The following is a 23,688-nucleotide window of genomic DNA, read 5'->3' on the forward strand; positions in this document are numbered from 1 at the left end:
TAACTGTATATATTGTAGCCTAATGTGGTATAAATAAGTTTTTGTCTTCCTAGTTAGTCATTCTCTTGTATACCATAGTCACTTCAATATAAATATGAATCCCGCCCATATATGTAACTTAATGGTCATTTAGGTTTTCCTTTACTTAATGAGATATAGGTGCTGTAATAATGACCTTAAGTGTGGATAAGTTTTTTGTTTGGTGACTTTTAAATGTTAATGAGTTTATGTCTTTAGCCTGGTTTCAAATTACTAAATTACAAAAAAAAAGTTTGATTACACAGGGATGAAAGATTGGGGTAATTGAAAATTTTCTGCAATTTCATGACTGATTCGTATGGTTTTTGGCATGCTGATTTCAAATATCACCACCAGATTTCTCCATCATGCAAAGATTTTTTTACAATTTGAATGCAAAAATATGGTGAACCAGCATAATAATAGATATTCTAGTTGACACAGGTTTATTGGTTAAAAAAAAACGTAAAAAACAGTTTTGTGCACAAAATTGATAGAAATCCATTCCATCCATCCTTTTGGTACTTTTTTTCTTGTAGACCACTCTATGTGCAGCATACTACCGTAATCCGCAATAATGTTGATGTTGCACCTACTCTGCTATCTGCGTTCCATCTCTTTCATATCTTAATTAAATCTTTCCCCTGCTCTTCACTTACAGCACCAAGATTTTCAGGGGAAATAGTTTGTATGAGAATTCAGGGACGCACATTTAAAGTCATCGAGCAACCCAAGTCTTTGTATTTCATCAGCATGTGTTCCACGATACACTCAATGTAAGGGTCCTTATTGATCCCGAGACATTTCCTTACAACTTCTTTGAAAACTTCACAGGCCTCTTTTTCAACTGTTTCCAGTTTTGTTCAATCACCTTATCTTTTATAAGTTTCTGAATATTTGTACCGGGGAAAACACTTTCTTTCACTTTCTCTTCTGACAGTCCCAGAAATAGAAAAGCTCCTTCAAAACTTGATCAAATGATGGTATAACAAAATGTCCTCACAGTGCTGTAATGACATTTTTTGTTTAAAAGCTTAATACAGTAATTCTGGAAATACTGGAAATTTTAGGTTGCTGAAAATAGCACCGAAAAAACTGTAAAAATCATCTCATACCTATAGGTTGGGGCATCTAAAATTCACAGCTCATTCTGGAGATCAGCAAAATGTTGATAATTGTTGATAATTGTTTTTGTCTTGTACCCATTATGTCTGTGATTATTAAGGGGCAAAAAAAACTGTGTCAAGGGTGGCGACACTTGTGTGTAGATTTTTTTTTTTCAGTTTGGTGTATTTGGAAATTTAAAAGTGCAAAAAAGTGCACAATAGTCCTGGTTTAACTAAAAGAAATAAACAATTACAGTAAAGAAAATAATTACTTTGCTATATTTGCACAGCATAAACAATGATAAAGCAAATTAATATCAGTCACAGTCACGTCTTCCTGACAATGAATTGAGAAGTATTTCACAGTATACAGGGCTCACTTTCACCAGCCCCAAGCTTTTTTTTTTTTTTTTTTCCTATTTAGAGCAAGCAGCGCTGGGCATCCGATAGGGACGCCTGCGCTGCCACTCCATCACGCCTGCCGGCACCGCAACACTGGTTAAAGCACATACTAGCAGGCTTCTCCGGGCCCAGGGCCACAACCAGACACTGGGACAGCAGGTAAGGCAATTCCCAGCTGCTGGGGAATCGCGGTAGTAGCGGCCCAATTTCTGAGTTGGATATGCTCCGGAGACGCCGACAGCGAAGACTGAGTCGCTCGTGTCCTCCGCTATACCACCAGGGCTATTTGTGTGTATCTGACATTGGGGACACTTGGAAGGCTGGGTCAGCCCTGGGAATGATGTCAGCATAGGGGTGGTGAGCTCTCCCCATTAGCCCCTCCCCCAGCCCACGGCGCAATTCCTCTCAGATGTTTTCCCACTTCTGAGCTGATTATATCTACCCTCCTCCCCCAGTGAGATGTTCTGCAGCCATTGTTACACAGAGCCTGCCACACCATGTCTCAGGAACGGGTCCAGTCTCCCTTTATAGCTCTCCCATAGGCCAGCAAGCCACTTATCCTACCAGCCTCTGACGCTTATGTAGTTGATTCAGTGCCCAATTTCTGCTTCAGGGTCCATAGGGAGTCCACAGGGATACCATGGGGGTGGTTGGTTGGAGTAGTCTGGGCACCAAACAGTTTAAAGCTTCCGCTCCCAGGATGCACTGGTTGTACTCCTCTATAACCCCACCTCCAGCCAAGGCCGGAGTCAGTTTTTCATTTGATGTGGCAGGAGCCAGGGCACCTTTAGACAGTCTCTGCTTTGCAGTCCCAAGCTGCTTCTTATGATTTATTTTACTTTTATAGTTTGTAATTGGGCAAGTAGAAGTAGGCTGTCCATTAGGACGCCATCGCTGCTGCTCCAGCAACTCCTCGCCAGCAACCGCAACGCTGGTAACTGTGCCACGGAGTTCGGTGAGCGTCAGCGTGGCACCACTGTAGAGAGGCTCAGGCTGCAGCCAGACGTCGGGGTGCAGGTAAAAGCGATAACCCGTTCACGGGTATAGCAGCCTTGCCTTCTGGTGCTGGAGAACGCCAGGGGCACTGGTGTGGCCATCTGCTCGTCCCACTATAACAGAAGGGATTTAAATGGCATCAGAGTTATTGAGGCTAGCAGTACTGGCGTTAATGTCAGCAAGGGGAGGAAAGTTCTCCCTCTATAGCTCCTCCCCTGACTTAGAGCGGGTTCCCTCATGGAGGTCTCTCGCCTTTGAGCTGTTCTCACCCGAGTGATACGCTCAGTAGTCATTGGTGATTGCACACTTGCAGCAAGTCTCAGGAGGGTCCCTTCTCCCTGTATACACCTCCAGGCCAGGTTTATACAGCATGTGATTGCTACCAAGCTTAGGGTTCAAGTAGTTGACTTGTGTATATATGGGTTGGGATCAGGCGACCGGCGGTCAGGATCCCGGTGGTCAGCGTACCAGCCGCCAGAATGCCGAAATGCCTTGTGGGCTCCCCACGCTGCGGGCTCGGTGGCTCGCTGTGCTTTCCACGGGTTCTATTCCCACTCTATGGGTCTCGTGGACACCAATGAGTGGGAATAGTCCTGGGCCCCTGCTGACATTCTGGCGGCCGGGATCTTGGCTCTGGTATGCTGACCGCCGGGATCCCGACCGCCTACATCCCGTATATATGTATGTGATTTGTATATATGTTAAGCTGCTGATTTAAAACTTTGGTTCTCAACTGTCAGTTTTTTCTATCTTGGTACTTTTTCTCTAATAAATTTAATTGATGTATAAGAGTTTAAATATTTCACAGTTACTGACATCTGTGAACCGGTGTCACGTTGCATTGTCTGGCTTTCCTGTATGTTTGCTGCAGACAAAAGAGAGGAGACTGGGGCTCCTACCTTGGTTATGTGTAAAAACTGTTTTGCTGGGTTATCCCAACAAGATTTTGTGCAGGATGGTTTGTGTTTAAGATGTTATGTTCCTTTAAAACAACAGACTGCCTTAGCATATACTCAGGAACCACCTTGGGTGGTGGTCTTATCTCCGGTAATGGCACAGGTAATAGATCGTTTGTCTACTCCTGCTTCGCCTTCTATGATGGGTTTTGCTCATAGATGCAACCTGTATCTGCTACGCCCCAGCAGCCTCCATGGTTGGATACTGATAATGTCGATATTATCTTAAACCATAAAGCTATACCTCTAGATACACTTTTACCTGAATACAAGCGCTACGCACTTTGTACGCTATTTGCGTACAGAGTCCCGTACGTTGTACGTACTTGGCGTACACACGCCGTGCTGTGTGTACAGAGTACGCACAGCGCGCGCGCACACAATTGATAACCTTTAAATCTTATTAGTAATACAATGTAATAATATGGTTACACTTTAAACCTTTATGCAGCAAAGCACTGCAATGATGTTATACCTTAAACCTTAAGTAGCGCTGATGGTATAAAGTACCCGCAGTACGTACACCTTATCAATACTTATAAACCTTATACAGTTAAATACGCTTTAAACCCTAGCAGGGAAATGAGGACACAACACCGATATGTAGTTGAACCACAGGGTTCTAAGGCCACAGTGGATTATTTCAAAAGGTAAAACAGTACAAATTATACACTACAGGCTAACAAGATAAATCTACAACAGAATAATGGCTACAGTCAATGTACATACGTGAGAATGTTCGCAAGCGCGTCCCGGTCCTCCGCTAATCAGGTTGAAAGCGTTAAGAGTCTGTGATAGTGACCTGGCCTGCAGCTCGCTCTTTATTCAGTAGATCAAAACATAATACAATAGACACTGTGTGCTCTTCTTCCATTGGTTCGGGGGTGGGACATATCCTGTGCACCGGGGACCATTGGTCAGTTCAAGAAGTGGGCGATGGCTAGGACTTGAGATGTGGTTTCTGTTGTTTACATCTGAGTTCCCGCCCCATGATCAGTTAAACCCATCACATTAATCATAAATCTGGTATTATTAATAACTTAATGAGGTAATATTTAATAATGTTCTTATTCCCACCAGATTAATGTTTACGTGTCTCTGAACAATATGATCCCACACATGATATGATTATCTATTTCAATCTTCAAGATATACATATATCCACATATTCATATATATATACACACACGTACACACATACTCCTGCTATTACAATTTGTTAGGAATTCTATATTTATTCATATATATATATATATATATATATATATATATATATATCTATGAACACCTACATTTCCATGGGTTTTAGACTATGAATGTTAAATTTCTATCTGTCTGGTCTTGTGTTGTGGTTAGCTATTGTTTCTGATTTTATAAACAGAATCGGTTCCTGGGTATTGTCACTTCGTTTGCTTTTACTTTCAGGTGAGACAATGACAATTCAGTACTCATTGTTTTAAATAGAAACTTGGCTATTTTAGTAAACAAAGCCTTCTTTATAGAATTTCAAAGCTTAGTGTAAATAAGGCCATTGTATTTTAGTCTCTGGGAGTTTTAATTTATGTGTGACTAATTTTCATGCTATTTAAAGGTTAACGCAGACAGTGTGGGATTTATACAATATATATATATATATATATATATTAGATTTATGATATGTCTTTGTGGCTTTTCCATGAGAGTACAAACTCCACTGTAATTACTCATACCACGCTCAAACCGCGCAGGACCGTGGGTGCGACCACACGCAATTTGCGAATATGTGCACGCATGGCGGAACAAGTGCATGCGCAGCGGGCATGTGTGTGTGGTTTGTACGTGATGTGTGTACTGGAATATTTTTCGACTTTGACAATACTTTCACTCATATTGTTCAGAGTTTAGCCCAAACCTCTGTGGCTTTTCAACAAATGTTACACGGTGACAAAACTACAACTATGTGGCATAGGTCTGCAGCTCCTTCAATACAATCTGCACACATGTCGGACTCTGAGACATCAGCTGACCAAGATACAGTTGTCCCAGACTCGGTCTGCCTCAGTTCCGTATGGGCACAGTTCTAATGTGAATGTTCGTGCCTTAGTGTTGACAGTGAAAACTATTTAGCCAGCTCCTAGGCCCAAGACAAAAAGTAGTTAAAATAGAATTTCCTCCGACAGATCATCTTTCCAAACTGATGCAGAAAGCCTGGTCTACGCCTACTGAGCGGTTTCTGTTACCAGAGAAGCTTAAATCTTTTAACCCTCTTTCAAATAAGTAGTGTGCAAAATAGGAAGTTTCCCCGTCAGTAGATGCGCATTTGGCTCGTCTAGAAATTAGTTCTACCCTACCCATTCCCACAGCTTCCTCACTCAAGGAGTCTACTTCATTAAAGTCTAGTTTTTCACATGCAGGTGAAAAATAACGCGCCCAGCAATGCCTTTTGGCTTGGGTAGCCTTAGCTATTGAGGCTTGGGTATGCAGTTTTGAGGATTCCCTCTCTTCAGATACCTCCTAAGAACAGCTGGCACAGATCTCACGTATTAAGGAAGCAGCCTCTTACCTGAGTGAAGCAGCCCTGGATACAGGTGTTCTGTATCTGCATACAGTTTTTGCGTACTCAGTGGCAGCTCGCCGGGGGGCTTTGGCTCCGCTCCTGGAGAGCGGATTTTTAATCTAAAATAGGCACTTTTTTGGCACTGAGTTGGATAAAATAGTAGATACTGTTGCGGCTTCAAAAACTTCTTTTCTACATTCAGCTGCTGCCTCAAGGCTCAGGACGTCATCCTTTCAACCTCGGGAAGGTTATAGGTCAGCCATTTCATAGACAGACCAGCACTTATAAGGCCAAGCATTGCTCTAAACAGCATTGGGTGGCCAAACGGCCGGCTGCTAAAGGTCAGACAAAGGTCTGTTTGACGGGCCACCCACCTCCCTGGAGGATTCCAAAGTGGGAAGCCGGCTTCTTTATTTTGCAGCTACCTGGCATCAGACCACCACAGATGCCTGGGTACACAAAGTGCAATCCCATTGGTCTGCTCTTTTCAGAGATGTCTTTCCCCCAATTTTTTTTTTGTACGGACTCTTTCGACCCATATAAATATATATATAAATATAAATATAAATATATATATATTTTAAATACTTACCTGCATCCAGGGATCGGTGAGCTCTCTCCGGTCGCTGGAGTCCTGCTTTGTGACCCTGGTCAGCTGTGATGTAAACCGGTATCTTGGTTTACAGCATAGAGTAGCTGACTGGGATCACAAAGCAGGAGCCCAGTGATCAGCTGACCAGAGGAGAGAGAGCTCATTGTTAACCATGCTGATAAGTGTAAGCGGAGGTGCAAGGGGTGGTGGAGTCTTGGTGCTAGCCGGCGGCGGTGCATGCGTGGACACCTTCTAACTTTGTTTTTTTATGAAAAATATATTGAGAATTATGTGAAGAGGATTCACAGGAATAGAGCTCTCTTTCCAGCTCTGCCCCTGCTTGCGAACTGTGATACATTCCATTGATAGTTCCTACATTTGCAATGCAAATTTAGTCAAAAATATCACACAATGACCGCATTTGAAATGCAGATTGTAGTAAATAGGGTCCTGACTGTTTTAATGGCCTCCATTGTGGAGTTAAGGAGAATATACATTAAAAATAAATTACTTTGTGTATTGTTTTTTTATTGGAATTTTACACCACTATGATTAATTTTATACGGTAATTTTCTTTTGTTTAGTGCTGCATATTGCAAGTATAATTGTGTTTTGGTAATACTCACAGAGCCCCCTGATATTAAAAAGGACATTCACATAACATTTGATTTCTGTGATCTAATTTCATATGAAATAAAATTGCATAGAAAATCTCGCCAATTTTATTTCATGACATTTGAGTAAACTGCATTAATGATGAATTGTGAAAAACCTACATGACTTGCGGTCTGATAGGCCTGCGTGTCTTAAGGGATTAAGGCCATCTGGACAAGTTTATGTTGTTAGATATTACTGTAAACAACTGGTGAGATTTCTTATTGTCATATCCAGACAAAAGTACGCTTGAGGTTTCATGAGCGTGATGTGTGTAAACTGAGGGCTAGACACAGATGCCTCTTAGCAGTTTCGCTTGATTGAGCATGTTGATGGACTGTTGGGAATGAGGACCTGTTTGTGCCTCCTAACGTTGCCATTGCTGTTGCAGGTAGTTCAGCAGCCAAGCAGTGGGATTGTGAAGCATGTGACCACACTGCCCCCCAACCCAGTGCTTAATCTAAATAAACCTGGAGAAAAAGAAATCCCTCTGAATGCACTTATCCGAGCAGCACACCTGCCGCCAGGTATATTGTTCATGTTACAGTGTAGCGTGCCAGCAGATTCCAGGATATAAAATAATAAATCTAAGTCTTCCGTTTTTTAAGAACGTGAGAAATATAATTTCCATTAAATAAAATATAATTGTGCCTTCTATAAAGTGATTTCTCTAACGTCCTTGAGGATGCTGGGGCTCCGTAAGGACCATGGGGAATAGACGGGCTCCGCAGGAGATAGGGCACTTTAAGAAAGCTTTGGACTCTGGGTGTGCACTGGCTCCTCCCTCTATGCCCCTCCTCCAGACCTCAGTTTTACACTGTGCCCAGAGCAGGATGGGTGCACTGCAGAGAGCTCTCCTGAGTTCTCTGCCTAAAAGCATTTTTGTTTGGATTTTTTCCTCTACTTTTTCTACTTTTTCACAGGGAGCACTGCTGGCAACAGGCCCCCTGCATCGAGGGACTGAGGAGAGAGGAGCAGACCTTCTTGTCTAAGATAGGCTCTGCTTCCTCGGCTACTGGACACCATTAGCTCCAGAGGGGGTGAACGCAGGTTCTTACTGGGCGTCCACCCCCGGAGCCGCGCCGCCGTTCTCCTCACAGAGCTAGAAGAACAGAAGACAGAAGTCGTCAGGCGGCAGAAGCCTTCAGCTTCACGGAGGTAACGCCCAGCACTGCAGCTGTGCGTCATTGCTCCCATACACCTCACACACTCCGATCACTGGAAGGGTGCAGGGCGCAGGGGGGGGCGCCCTGGGCAGCAATATAAACACCTCTTATGGCAAAAGACAATATACATGTACAGGTGGGCACTGTACATGTATATAAAAGAGCCCCCGCCATATTTTTGTAAGTTTGAGCAGGACAGAAGCCCGCCGCCGAAGGGGCGGCGGGGCTTCTCCCTCAGCACTCACCAGCGCCATTTTCTCTCCACAGCACCGCTGAGAGGAAGCTCCACGGACTCTCCCCTGCTTACACACGGTGAAGGGGTGTTTAAAAGAGGGGGGGGGGGGGGCACATAATTGGCGGATAACATATTATACAGCGCTGCTGGGGAAAAACATTTTGTGTTGGTCTCCAGGATCATTGCGCTGGGGTGTGTGCTGGCATACTCTCTCTCTGTCTCTCCAAAGGGCCTTGACAGGGATACTGTCTTCAGAAAGGGGTTCCCTGTGTGTGTGAAGTGTGTCGGTACGCGTGTGTCGACATGTTTGACGAGGAAGGCTCGCTTAATGTGGAGGGGGAGTGCTTGAATGTCATGTCGCCGTCGGCAACGCCGACACCGGAATGGGTGGATATGCTGAATGTCTTGAATGCAAATGTTAATCTATTGCATAAGAGGTTAGACAAGGCAGAAGCTAGGGATCAGTCAGGTAGCCAGTCCATGCCTGTCCCTGTGGCGCCAGGCCCTTCGGGGTCTCAGAAGCGCACCATATCCCAGATCGATGACACAGATACCGACACAGATACTGACTCTAGTGTCGACTATGAAAATGCAAAATTACAGCCGAAGGTGGCAAAAGGTATTCGGTACATGATTATTGCCATTAAAGAGGTTTTGCATATTACTGATGAACCCCCGGTCCCTGACACGAGGGTACACATGTATAAAGGGAAAAAGCCTGAAGTCACCTTTCCATCCTCATTTGAACTAAGTGAATTGTGCGAAAAGGCTTGGGAATCTCCGGATAGGAGACCACAAGTTCCCAAAAGGATTCTTATGGCGTATCCTTTTCCACAAACTGATAGGATACGCTGGGAATCTTCGCCTAAAGTAGACAAGGCGCTGACACGCTTGTCCAAAAAGGTGTCACTGCCTTCTCAGGATACGGCTTCCCTCAAGGAACCTGCTGACCGCAGGCAGGAAATTACCTTGAAGCATATTTACGCTCATTCAGGTACTATTGCTAGACCGGCTATGGCGTCGGCCTGGGTTTGTAGTGCGGTTGTGGCATGGGCAGATTCCTTATCTACGGAGATCGACACCTTAGATAGGGATGCTATTCAAATGACCATAGAGCATATCAGAGATGCTGCCTTGTATATGAGAGATGCTCAGAGAGACATTTGTTTATTAAGCTCCAGAATAAATGCTATGTCTATTTCTGCTAGGCGGCTCTTGTGGACCCGACAGTGGATGGGAGATGCCGATTCAAAGCGGCATATGGAGTCCTTGCCTTACAAAGGGGAGGAGTTGTTTGGAGACGGCCTCTCGAACCTTGTCTCTACGGCTACGGCTGGTAAGTCGAATTTCTTACCTTATGTCCCCCCGCAGCATACAAAAAAGCACCTCATTATCAAATGCAGTCCTTTCGTTCCAATAAAAACAATAAGGTGCGGGGATCGTCCTTTGTTGCCAGAGGGAAAGGTAGGGGAAAGAAGCTGCACACAGCTAGTTCCCAAGAGCAAAAGTCCTCCCCTGCCTCTGCAAAGACCACCACATGACGCTGGTGCTTCCCGGGGGGAGGCAGATCTAGTGGGGACTCGTTTTTGGTTTTTCAGCCACGTCTGGGTTCACTCGCAGGTGGATCCCTGGGCATTAGAGATTGTTTCTCAGGGATACAGGCTGGAATTCGAAGACTTGCCTCCTTGCCGGTCTTTCAAATCGGCTCTGCCGGCTTCCCCGTCAGAGAGGGAGCTAGTGTTGGCGGCAATCCAAAAATTGTATATTCAACAGGTGATTGTCACAGTTCCTCATCTCCAGCAAGGAGAGGGATATTACTCGACCCTGTTTGTGGTTCGAAACCGGACGGTTCGGTCAGACCCATTTTAAACTCAAAATCTCTGAACCTGTACTTGAAGAGGTTCAAGTTCAAGATGGAATCACTCAGGGCGGTCATCGCCAGCCTGGAGGGGGGGGGGGATTGGATGGTGTCCCTGGACATAAAGGATGCATACCTTCATGTTCCGATATTCCCCCCTCATCAGGCGTTCCTGAGATTTGCAGTGCAGGACTGTCACTACCAATTTCAGACGTTGCCGTTTGGGCTTTCCACGGCCCCGAGGATTTTCACCAAGGTAATGGCGGAAATGATGGTGCTCCTGCGCAGGCAGGGGGTCACAATTATCCCATACTTGGACGATCACCTCAATAAGGCGAGATCTCGGGAGAAGTTGCTGGACAGCGTGTCTCTGTCCATGAAGAGGTTGCAGATACACGGCTGGATTCTCAATATACCGAAGTCCCAGCTAGTCCCTACAAAGCGTCTGACCTTTTTGGGCCTGATTCTAGACACAGACCAGAAAAAGGTTTTTCTTCCGATCGAAAAGGTTCAGGAGCTCATAGCCATGGTAAGGAACCTATTAAAACCAAAAAAGGTTTCAGTGCATCATTGCACGCGGGTCCTGGGGAAGATGGTGGCTTCATATGGAAGCCATCCCTTTCGGCAGGTTCCATGCGAGGACCTTTCAATGGGACCTCTTGGACAAGTGGTCCGGGTCCCATTTACAAATGCATCAAAGGATCACCCTGTCTCCCAGGACCAGGGTATCTCTCCTGTGGTGGCTGAACAGTGCTCACCTGCTAGAGGGTCGCAGGTTCGGCATTCAGGACTGGGTCCTGGTGACCACAGACGCAAGCCTCCGAGGCTGGGGAACAGTAACACTGGGAAGAAATTTCCAAGGTCTCTGGTAAAACCTAGAGACTTGTCTCCACATCAACGTCCTGGAGTTGAGGGCCATATACAACGCCCTGTGTCAAGCGGAGGAATTGCTTCAGAGAAAACCGGTTCTGATTCAGTCGGACAACGTCACGGCAGTGGCTCATATAAACCGGCAAGGCGGAACAAGGAGCAGAGTGGCCATGGCAGAAGCGACCAGGATTCTACGCTGGGCGAAAGCCCATGTAAGCGCACTATCAGCAGTGTTCATCCTGGGGGTGGACAACTGGGAGGCGGACTTCCTCAGCAGGCGTGACCTGCATCCGGGAGAGTGGGGACTGCCTCAAATCGACATGATGGCATCCCGTCTCAACAAAAAGCTAAAGCGGTATTGTGCCAGGTCAAGGGACCCTCAGGCGGTAGCGGTAGATGCTCTGGTGACTCCTTGGGTTTTCAGATCGGTCTATGTGTTTCCTCCTCTTCCTTCCTTTCATACCCAAAGTGTTGAGAATAATAAGAATGAGCAGGGTCAGAACAATCCTCATTGTTCCAGATTGGCCACGGAGGACTTGGTATCCGGAGCTGCAAGAGTTGCTCACAGAAGATCCGTGGCCTCTTCCTCTAATGCAGGACCTGCTGCGGCAGGGGCCCTGTCTGTTCCAAGACTTACCGCGGCTGCGTTTGATGGCATGGTGGTTGAACGCCGGATCCTAGCGGGAAAAAGGAATTCTGGAGGAAGTCATTCCTACCCTGATCAAGGCTAGGAAAGATGTGACGTTAAAACATTATCACCGTTTATGGCGGAAATATGTTTCTTGGTGTGAGGCCAGAGCTGCTCCTACGGAGGAGTTCCATTTGGGCCGTTTGCTTCACTTCCTTCAAACAGGAGTGACTTTGGGCCTAAAATTAGGGTCCATAAAGGTCCAAATTTCGGCCTTATCCATTTTCTTTCAAAGAGAATTAGCCTCTCTTCCTGAAGTACAGACTTTTGTGAAGGGGGTGCTGCATATTCAGCCTCCCTTTGTGCCTCCGGTGGCGCCTTGGGATCTTAACGTGGTGTTGCGTTTCCTCAAGTCACCTTGTTTTGAACCACTCAAAACTGTGGAGTTGAAATACCTCACGTGGAAAGTGGTCATGTTGTTGGCATTAGCTTTGGCTAGACATGTTTCAGAATTGGCGGCTTTATCACATAAAAGCCCATACTTGGTTTTTCACGTGGATAGGGCAGAGTTGAGGACTCGTCCTCAATTTCTGCCAAAGGTGGTCTCATCTTTTCATATGAACCAACCTATTGTCGTGCCTGTGGCTACACGGGACTTGGAGGATTCAGAGTCCCTGGATGTGGTCAGGGCTTTGAAGATTTATGTGACCAGAACGGCTAGAATCAGGAAGACTGAAGCTCTGTTTGTTCTGTATGCGGCCAACAAGGTTGGTGCTCCTGCTTCAAAGCAGACTATTGCTCGCTGGATCTGTAACACGATTCAGCAGGCGCATTCTACGGCAGGATTGCCGTTACCGAAATCGGTTAAGGCCCATTCCACTAGGAAAGTGGGCTCTTCTTGGGCGGCTGCCCGAGGGGTCTCGGCATTACAGTTGTGCCGAGCAGCTACTTGGTCGGGGTCTAACACATTTGCAAAGTTCTATAAGCTTGATACCCTGGCTGAGGAGGACCTCCTGTTTGCTCAATCGGTGCTGCAGAGTCATCCGCACTCTTCCGCCCGTTTGGGAGCTTTGGTATAATCCCCATGGTCCTTACGGAGTCCCAGCATCCTCAAGGACGTAAGAGAAAATAAGATTTTACTTAGCGGTAAATCTATTTCTCGTAGTCCGTAGAGGATGCTGGGCGCCCGTCCCAAGTGCGGACTTCTTCTGCAAGACTTGTATATAGTTATTGCTTACATAAGGGTTATGTTATAGTTTATCGGTTGAACCGTGGCTATGTTGTTGTTCATACTGTTAACTGGGTAGTTTATCACAAGTTATACGGTGTGATTGGTGTGGCTGGTATGGATCTCGCCCTTAGATTTACAAAAATCCTTCCTCGTACTGTCCATCTCCTCTGGGCACAGTTTCCCTAACTGAGGTCTGGAGGAGGGGCATAGAGGGAGGAGCCAGTGCACACCCAGAGTCCAAAGCTTTCTTAAAGTGCCCTATCTCCTGCGGAGCCCGTCTATTCCCCATGGTCCTTACGGAGTCCCAGCATCCTCTACGGACTACGAGAAATAGATTTACCGGTAAGTAAAATCTTATTTTTTCTTTCTACTTTCTTGTATAGAAATATTTGACAAAGAGAGTTCTTCCATAGTATGCTATAAGTGGCGTTTAATCAATAGCTTATCCATTAGCTTCTACGCAGTCACTAGTGCCCACTGCTGACCTTCACTCCATTCACCCCACATTAAACAGAGCACAAATTGACATTGTAATAGAGAGAATTTGTGTTTATAAATGAGCTGCCATTACACATACATGTCACAGTAGTGTGGACCTAGCATATTGTGGGGCGCTCATTTAGAATCCTCAACATTTGTGCCCCCAGGCACCAATCTATACCCCCAGGAGCCAGTGATTCCTATGAAACATATCCTTTTATTGTCCCTTTACTGCAGAGTAAATGGGTGGAGTTCAGGTGTGGGTTCTAATGAATGTGTGGAAGTGTTAGGCCCGCCGGGCTTGTTTTATTTATTAGAAATTTTATTCTAGCTACCTGTAAAGAAATTCTTGCAATGACTATGCAAAGTCAACCTTACATTGATATTTTTATGATTCTTGAGACAGCATATGTCCAGCTTTAGCTTAGAGTAAGGAAATATATATATATAGTGGGGAATTCAAAAAGGCCAAAAAATTTACCAGGGGTAAAAATGGGTGGTAGCCTCAGGCTTTCACGCCTCGGGGCTTTTCAATTAGAGACCTTTTTCTTGGCCGGGAAATTACACTGTTAACAGGCTTTAACCCAAGGGATCCGCAGCACCCATTACACAGTATATAATCAAATGAGCAAACAAGAAAACAGCACTTACAGTTCAAGGCAATATAGGACAGGTATAGAAAACCCAGGGTTAGGTGCCATCAAACGGAGTAAGAGTATAAGATTGTATAAGTAAGAAATTGGGTGTAAATCTAGCTCTGGTACTAGCCAGTGCCTCCTGAGTAGTTTACCTCACTGCACGTCCGTGCCCTTAACTATCTGGAATAATGAAGAGAGAGAAAAAAAAACCCATAAAAAAAATGGGTCTCTATAAAGTGTGTGGTCATAACAACTACACATTGTCTAGGTATAAAACAACTTGGTATGGTGACTGATCCTTTATTAAGGTGTGTTTGGTTATAATTCGATTTCCCTAGTTTTGCAGTGAGAAGGAATAAAGTAATCTGAAGCCCATCAGAATGATCACAGCGACACAACCTGTTTTAGAGAAGTACAATATGTTCTTATGCTGTACATTAGGTGGCAGATCATTTAGGGGGGAGGGTTGGACTTGACTGGGATGTGGAAGAAGCATGATCCCGCTGGACTGAGGTTCCTATAAAACTTATGTGAGAAGTGTGTGTTGTAATGGAACGGGGGTCATACTGTACATCCAACTTTTTGTTTATCATTTACTTAAGTTTTAGCTAACATACGTGATGATGTGCACGGAAGACTAGGAAGAGGATGACGGCAGGAGCCAGTTTATTTGATCATGTTTTTTATCCACCAACTTTTATAAACATGTTCTGTTAATTGATCCTTTTTTTTTCTTTTTTTTCTTTCTTTCTTCTTCAAGCATCCGTTCTAAAACAAGTCACCCTGCCAGGAAATAAAGTTGTTTCCCTGAAAGCATCTCCACTTCCCATAAAAGAAAATAGCACAGTATGCTTCAGGTAATAAAAAATAACTTGAATTTCTGTAATAAAAGGAAAAAATAAAAGTATCTAATTACTACAGAATACACAGGGAAGATGTGGTTACTATAGCAGTTATGGGCAGCGGTCTGGTACAATGCAAGTCTTTGAGTTAATCCGTATGTTATTGTGTGAGCGATGGATAAAGACATCCATGCTTAGCACTGACAGTTATGCTCTAATGTACATGAGGGAAATGCTGTTCCTGTTCCGTAAGTGATTTGAGTTAAGCATCGGTTGATAAACAGCCAAAGGAATGCCGTATTCCGTAATAGTAAGCGGACTACCACTTGCATTATTCAAAATGCGTTTTGCAGGTGACAGCTGCGTTTTGCAGGTGACCGACAGCTCAGCCGAGCCCCAGTACTGGGAGGGGGTGTGGCCAAAGGGGGGTTTGCGATCGCTCCACCCCACGCATCACGCTGGGAGAGGACTGACTCCTGTCAGTCCTCTCTCTTTGCCTTAAGTGCCACTGTCTACAATGGGAAAAGGGAGGCAGCAGGACCCGAGCCTCTCCAACAGGCATGGGCCCATGTAAAGAATACCTGCCCGCTCCCAGCATCAAGGTAATGAAGCATTTTTATCTTATTAAACCACTCACATGATTGTTAATCTAGAATGAATTTGTTGACTAGTGCCAGTGTCTACAGGAGCTCAGCATGATATAATTGTGTAATTACACTTTGCAGTTTAATTGTATTTACATTTAATTTTCCTAATTTCAAATAAATTTACATATGCCCAGTAAATCTGAATTTTTTAAACTTCAATTGAAGTCCCAAGTACAACCTCTTTCTGTGACAGCTGCATCTATTAACACAGACCTCATCTCCTGCACACAGCATGTATCATTTGCTTTCAATTGTTGACACACGAGTATTGTATGTTCTATGAATGCTGTCAACAGCGTTCACAGATCACAACACTGCTTTTGTGTCAGGAAATTAGCACGTGCTGTAAACCAGAGTTTCCTAGGCTTGCGCCTATATGCTGTTAGGATTACAGGCCTAAACCTTTTGTGTCTTTGGGCTATGTAACAGTTGTGTATATTACTTAGTCAAAAGATAGACCGTCAAAAAATGACACCATAATGTCGGCAGGTACAATATTTATACTGCCTGTTGACATGGAGTATATTTAGACAGTCACAATGCCTACACGCACCTAATTTAGACATGGACATCATTTAGACTTTTTATACCTAGATAATTGGAGACGTTAACAGGGTCAAAAAGTCAAGAGTTAAAATGCAGATGCAGCCAAAATGTCGACCTTTAAAATATATAATCAAATTATATTGCCTAAAGTCAGAATGTTGACAGTCATTAGGTCACCACCAAAATGTCGATAGTCATAATGAAATAATATAGCTGCTGCTAAAAGCTGGCGTAAAGCTCAGATGCTTCTGGGGAATCGCTAGACTAGGAGCGGTTAAATAAAAAATGTGTGCGATCGCTCACTATAATCCATAACCACTCAGCCCTGGGCTGGTATTGGACAACCAGGGAAGAAACACCACTGGGTAACGCCTATTTTCCAATAATCAGTAATGGGTTGAATCAGAAGGGGAGGTATTAGTAACTATTTACTACTGCGCCTACTGCCACCAGGAGTGCAGGGAATAGCTGGTTACCACATGGTAGCGGCCTTTTTTTGGGGAAGTCACGATTTTTTGGCTGACCACTTTGATGCTGGCTGACATTTTGGCAGGTGGACTTCATGCTGTGTCTCCCTTTTATAACATTACTTCCCTGGCTGGTTCAGTACAGTGCTGGTTATTGGAAAGTAGGAGGAACCCCACACAGTTTTTCCCCCCTGATTTTCCAGCCCAGGCTTTTAGTAGTTACAATGTTATTATTACTGCCGACATTTGGACTATTTAGCTAATGTTATGCCCCTGAGTTCAAATGGAACACTATAGTCTCCTTGGTGGATTTGAACAAATCTTACAAGTATGAAAGAAGTATTGGCCTATATTAATTCTAGGCAAAAGGCAATGTCCGTAACACCAATCGTAACTGAATTCATTATTAAAAATTGTAACTGTACTTCACCTCCAGTTATAAGTTAAACATCACCTTTATAAACAAGACATTGCATGATAATGTCATGTTACAGTAATAGAGGATCACATTATAGAAGAGATTTAAAAGGAACTCCCCCAGACCCCCCCCCCCCCCCCCAGGTCTCCCGCTCAAACATAAAGCCCACTAGAGTGCTTCCCGCACCCATAAAATAAAACTCTGCAGTGCTTCTTCCTCACCTATAAATCCCTCTGCAGAGCTTCCCCCTTGCCCATAAAACCTTCTGCAGTGTTTCTTCCTCACCTATAAAGCCCTCTGCAGTGCTTCCCCTCACCTATGAAGCCCTTGTCGCGAACAACTTACTACTCTCACTCCACTCTTCACCTGCCCTACCCGCTCGTTTCCCACTCCCTCTATAGGCCCAGATTTATCAAGCATTGGAGAGTGATAAATTGCATGGTAATAAAGTACCAACCAATCAGCTCCCAACTGTCATTTTTGAAACACAGCCTGTAACATGGCAGTTAGGAGCTGGTTGGTTGGTAATTTATCACCGTGCAATTTATCACTCTCCAAGGCTTGATAAATCTTGGCCACAGATCTGTTCCCTGCTCCTATATACTGTATACATATAGTAAAACTGTAGGGATACAGTTAAATTGCCAGCAGTCGAGATCCCGACGGTCAGGATACCGTTGCCGGAATCCCGAATGCTGACAATGCCTCCAGACAGAATCCCGGCTCACGGGGGCTATTCCCACTCGTGGGTGTCCATGACACCCATAGGGTGGGAGTACAACCTGTGATGGGCGCAGCAAGCCACTAAGCCCGCAAGAGGACTCTCTTCACTCACCCTGCTGCCGGCATAATTATGAACGGGATGACTGACAGCCGGCATCCCGACAGTCGGTATTACATACTGATCACAACCTGTAATGTTGCCCATACACTTGTGAGATATGGCATACAATCCTTCGATTTCGACCGCATTTGTAAGAGAAATCAAAGGATTGCATGCACATTTAAGGTACCATGCGACGCGCGGGCACGCCGCTCGAATATCGCGTCGCATGACAGTATGTGCTGCACTTAATATTTATCACATCGCAGTGTGATCGCATGTGTTTTTAAAAACACATGCAATATATCGCACTGCAATGCGCGATGGGCACCTGCCGGGAGCGACCGGAGGCTGCTTCCACTCTGAGGTACCGTGCCCATCAAGTAATTACCATGCGATCTATCGCGGGGCATCGCACAAGTGTATGGGCACCATAAGGGTTGTGTGCAGGCTCCTCAAGTCCAAAACAACTATGGGGGTCATTCTGACCTGATCACTCGCTGCAGTTCTTTGCAGCGCAGCGTTCAGGTCATAACTGCGCCAGCGCCACAGTGTGCCGGTGCATGGCTGACAGCTGACGGCTGTCGTTGCCTAGCAATCACCTCTGCCTGATTGACAGGCAGAGGCAGTCGCTCGGCGGGAGGGGGCGGCGTTTGGCCGCCATTTTGTGGGCGGGCCGCAGCGGCTGCGTGACGTCACATGCAGCCGCTATGACCCGGGCAACGACTAGTAGCTCCCGGCCAGCTTGCAAAAGCTGTGCGATGCTTTTGCACTTCTGCGACGTGGTAGGGACTGACATGTGGGGCGAGCTAGTCCTATGCTGGGCGTCCCCCCGCATGTCTGTGTTCCTCAGCTACGATCAAGTTTGAATCACCCCCTATATGTATATAAATATAGAAAGTTGGTGTTCCAATCATGCTTCTGTGGGTTTTGACTCCACCAAAGTTATGCAACGGAACCTGACTTAAAGTGACTGCTCTGCATAGGAACCTAGTTCAGGCAGAGATTCTAACGGGAGGTGGTGCAGGTGAGACTGTATATATACCATATATACAGTACCCCTTAATCCCAACAATTTTCCATTTCAATTCAAGCGCCTGCTTTTTCCTGTAAGCGTCTGCTTCGCTATGATGAACAACAAGTCGCAGGGACAAATGCTCAGGGCTACAGGCGTAGATCTCAGGACCAGCTGCTTCTCCCATTGGCAGCTTTATGTGGCTTGCTCACCAAGCATCTGTTTGTGTTAATCCCTGAAAGAAAAACTGCAAATACAGTATTGTTTACAAGGAAATTTTGTGATCATTGTGTACAATATAAAATATACATCACAATATTAGATGGCACTACTGTCTTTGTAAAATTAGTTCCACTGATCAATAACAGCGAAGCAGCGGGCAAACACTCATAGTATATAAGTGCATTCTTCCTTCTGCCTCACCTGCTTGTGCTCATGGAAAGGTTTCCCCACATTCTGCTTTGAGTCTTCTAATGTAATTGTAACTTTCTGCAGCGGGGTACACTGGTATTCCACAGGGAATAACATCAGGGGGTGTAGAGTTGGATCTTGATCCGAGGCACCAACAAGCTAAAGCTTTGACTGTTCCCAGGATGCAGTGCACCGCCTCCTCTATTTCCCCGCCTCCTTTATATCCGGGCACTGGAGCTCAGTTTGTAAGTTGGTGCCTGCAGTGCAGGCAGCTAACAGGAAGGGCTGCGTTAGGCAGCCCTGAAAAGAGCTTTTCTGACAAGAAAGAAGACTTCAAGGGCCGCAGCATAGGCACTTGGTGCTATATGTCATACTGGCATATCGTGCTGCGGCTCCCTCACCTCCCCCAGCGGTGCTGTATGCTCATGCACCCTCGTTGGCAGGTACTTAGAGCGCAGGCGCTCCGGTCTCATCAGGCACACATACCGCCGCTACTCTTCTGGATCGCGTGGCTGCACGATAGGGAGGAGGTAAGAAGGTCCCCCAGGTGGGACCTGCCGAAATCGCGATCTGGACGCAGTCTCCGGAGATGGACCGCGCCGCTTGCGTGGACACTGTGGCCGTGCAGGGACCCCACTATATCCACCAGGGCAAGGAGCACAGGTCGGATTTACTAAAATCCGTTTAGTACAGTCTACATAGTACCCGGTGGTGAAGTCCAGCAGTGGGGATAAGGCGCTGACCTGTAGCCCCTCCCCCAGCCCCAGGCGCCATCTACAGCAGATGTTCCCGCCCTGGAGCTACATTTCTCTCTCTCCCTCACTCCCTGTCAGCGTTTGGGTGCCATTGCACACAGCTGCGCTGATTCTGGGACCGCTGGGTACTTTCTCCTCTGTAAAGCCGCCTGCCTCATCAGCGCTGTGCATTTACAGGACACTTAAGTATTCTACATGTCGTTTAGACAGCGTTAGTTAAGAACAAGTGCATCTCTGACAGAATATATAATACAAGTATTCTGTGATATACAGCCAGTATTTACTGTGCATTGTTTTATCTGTATACATATATAGCTTTACGTAGTATTGCTAGTCCAGTGCTGTTTTATTGTTTGTAATAATTTCTGCATTGTACATGCGACTGTGTGTGCCAAAAGCTGCTGTGTGGTTCCTATTCCGTGTGTCTCGCACATATTGCTATCCCTATATTCTGTACCCTGACGGGGGCCAAGTGCATCAGGGTCCTATATATATATATATATATATATATATATATATATATGTATGTATGTGTATGTATGTGTATATATATATATATATATATGTGTATATATATATATATATATATATATATATATATATATATATACACTGCTCAAAAAAATAAAGGGAACACTAAAATAACACATCCTAGATCTGAATGAATGAAATATTCTTATTAAATACTTTGTTCTTTACATAGTTGAATGTGCTGACAACAAAATCACACAAAAATTATCAATGGAAATCAAATTTATTAACCCATGGAGCTCTGGATTTGGAGTCACCCTCAAAACAAAAGTGGAAACACACTACATGCTGATCCAACTTTGATGTAATGTCCTTAAAACAAGTCAAAATGAGGCTCAGTAGTGTGTGTGGCCTCCACGTGACTGTATGACCTCCCTACAACCCACACAAGTGGCTCAGGTAGTGCAGCTCATCCAGGATGGCACATCAATGCGAGCTGTGGCAAGAAGGTTTGCTGTGTCTGTCAGCGTAGTGTCCAGAGCATGGAGACGCTACCAGGAGACAGGCCAGTACATCAGGAGACATTGAGGAGGCCGTAGGAGGGCAACAACCCAGCAGCAGGACCGCTACCTCCACCTTTGTGCAAGGAGCAACAGGAGGAGCACTGCCAGAGCCCTGCAAAATGACCTCCAGCAAGCCACAAATGTGCATGTGTCTACTCAAACGATCAGAAACAGACTCCATGAGGGTGGTATGAGAGCCCGACCAGGGGTTAAAGTGAGCCGGAACTGCGTTCCGTCAGTTCCACTTGGAGACGGAACGCAGTTCCGCCTCCTCTGGCTCACCTAACCCGGCAATGTGTCCCCGTCGCTGCAGGGAGATGACGGGCGCCCGCTGAGAGTGTTACCAGCGGGCGCCCGTCTTCCCGCACAGCGGCAGCCGGAGGCAGGAGCTCAGTACTGAGCTCCGGCTCAGTCAGTGCGCGCTATGGGAGAGACGTCATGACGTCTCTCTCATAGTGCAGAGGAGCGGGCGGCGAGAGGACTGCAGCGGCCGGACACGGAGCGGGGCTTGGTAAGTATGGTGTGTGCTGTGTTTTTTTTATTTTTTTTATTTGTGTAGCAGCTGGGGGGCAAACTACTGAGGGGGCATTACTACTGGGGGGCATTTACTGGGGGACATTACTACTGGGGGCAAACTACAGAAGGGCATTACTACTGGGGGACAGACTACTGAGGGGCAGTACTACTGGGGGACATTACTACAAGGGGGAAAACTACAGGAGGGCATTCCTACTGGGGGACAGACTACTGAGGGGCAGTACTACTGGGGGACATTACTACAAGGGGGCAAACTACAGGAGGGCATTACTACTGGGGGGCAAGCTACTGAGGGGCATCTACTGGGGAACATTACTACTGGGGGGCAAACTACTGGGGGACATTACTACTGAGGGCATTACTACTGGGGGGGCATTACTACTGGGGGCAAACTACAGATTGGCATTACTACTGGGGGCAAACTACTGGGAGACATTACTGCTGGGTGCAAGCTACTGGGGGGCAAACTACAGGAGGGCATTACTACTGGGGGCATAACTACAGTGGCATTACTACTGGGGGCGTAACTACAGGGGTTAAACTACTGGGGGCATTACTACTTGGAGGTATTACTACTGGGGGCTAAACTACAAGGGGGCATAACTACAGGGGCTAAACGACTGGGGGCATTACCATTAAGGGCATTACTACTGGGGGCACTACTAATGAGGGCATTGTAAAGGGGGCACTTCATAAGGGGCATCACTCCTGGGGTCATAAGGGGCACTGCTATTGCAAGCATTGCATAAGGGGCACCACTACTATGGGCTCTATATAAGGGGCGCTACCACTGTGGGCATTGTATAAGAGGCGCTACTGCTGTAGGCATTATGTGTATTATGGGGTTCTACTACTGTGGGCGTTATTACTATTGTGTAACACGCCCCTTTTTTGAGACCACGCCCTTTTTGCGGCGCGCGCCTGCGGCACGCGCTATACCTTTGTGGAATTGCCACCGTGGGAAGGGGGGTGAGTTCCACCACCTCTCTAGGACCACTTTAAGCACTGAGCCCGACGTCCACAGGTGGGGGTTGTGCTTACAGCCAAACACCGTGCAGGACGTTTGGCATTTGCCAGAGAACACCAAGATTGGCAAATTCACCACTGGCGCCCTGTGCTCTTCACAGATGAAAGCAGGTTCTCACTGAGCACATGTGACAGAGTCTGGAGATGCCAAGGAGAACGTTCTGCTGCCTGCAACATCCTCCAGCATGACCGGTTTGGCAGTGGGTCAGTAATGGTGTGGGGTTGCATTTCTTTGGGGGCCACACAGCCCTCCATGTGCTTGCCAGAGGTAGCCGGACTGCCATTAGGTACCGAGATGAGATCCTCAGACCCCTTGTGAGACCACATGCTGGTGCGGTTGGCCCTGGGTTCCTCCTAATGCAAGACAATGCTAGACCTCATGTGGCTGGAGTGTGTCAGCAGTTCCTGCAAGACAAAGGCATTGATGCTATGGACTGGCCCGCCCGTTCCCCAGACCTGAATCCAATTGAGCACATATGGGACATCATGTCTCGCTCCATCCACCGATGCCACGTTGCACCACAGATTGTCCAGGAGTTGGCGGATGCTTTAGTCCAGGTCTGGGAGGAGATCCTTCAGGAGACCATCCGCCACCTCATCAGGAGCATGCCCAGGCATTGTAGGGAGGTCATACAGGCACGTGGAGGACACACACACTACTGAGCCTCATTTTGACTTGTTTTAAGGATATTACATCAAAGTTGGATCAGCCTGTAGTGTGTTTTTCCACTTTAATTTTGAGTGTGACTCCAAATCCAGACCTCCATGGGTTAATAAATTTGATTTCCATTGATAATTTTT

At 46.0% G+C, this 23,688-nt stretch overlaps 1 protein-coding gene across 1 annotated transcript in view; it reads left to right on the forward strand.

Moving 5' to 3' along the window:
• Window positions 1-23,688, forward strand: part of TAF4B (TATA-box binding protein associated factor 4b) — a 319,736-nt gene that overhangs the window by 147,034 nt on the left and 149,014 nt on the right. Inside the window, exons 8-9 of the mRNA XM_063923630.1 lie at window positions 7,652-7,787; window positions 15,127-15,223. Coding sequence (XP_063779700.1) covers window positions 7,652-7,787; window positions 15,127-15,223 — 233 coding nt within the window. The remainder of the gene's footprint in view (window positions 1-7,651; window positions 7,788-15,126; window positions 15,224-23,688) is intronic.

Source organism: Pseudophryne corroboree, chromosome 5 (assembly GCF_028390025.1).
Source record: "Pseudophryne corroboree isolate aPseCor3 chromosome 5, aPseCor3.hap2, whole genome shotgun sequence".
In the NCBI taxonomy this organism is placed as follows: Eukaryota; Metazoa; Chordata; class Amphibia; order Anura; family Myobatrachidae; genus Pseudophryne; species Pseudophryne corroboree.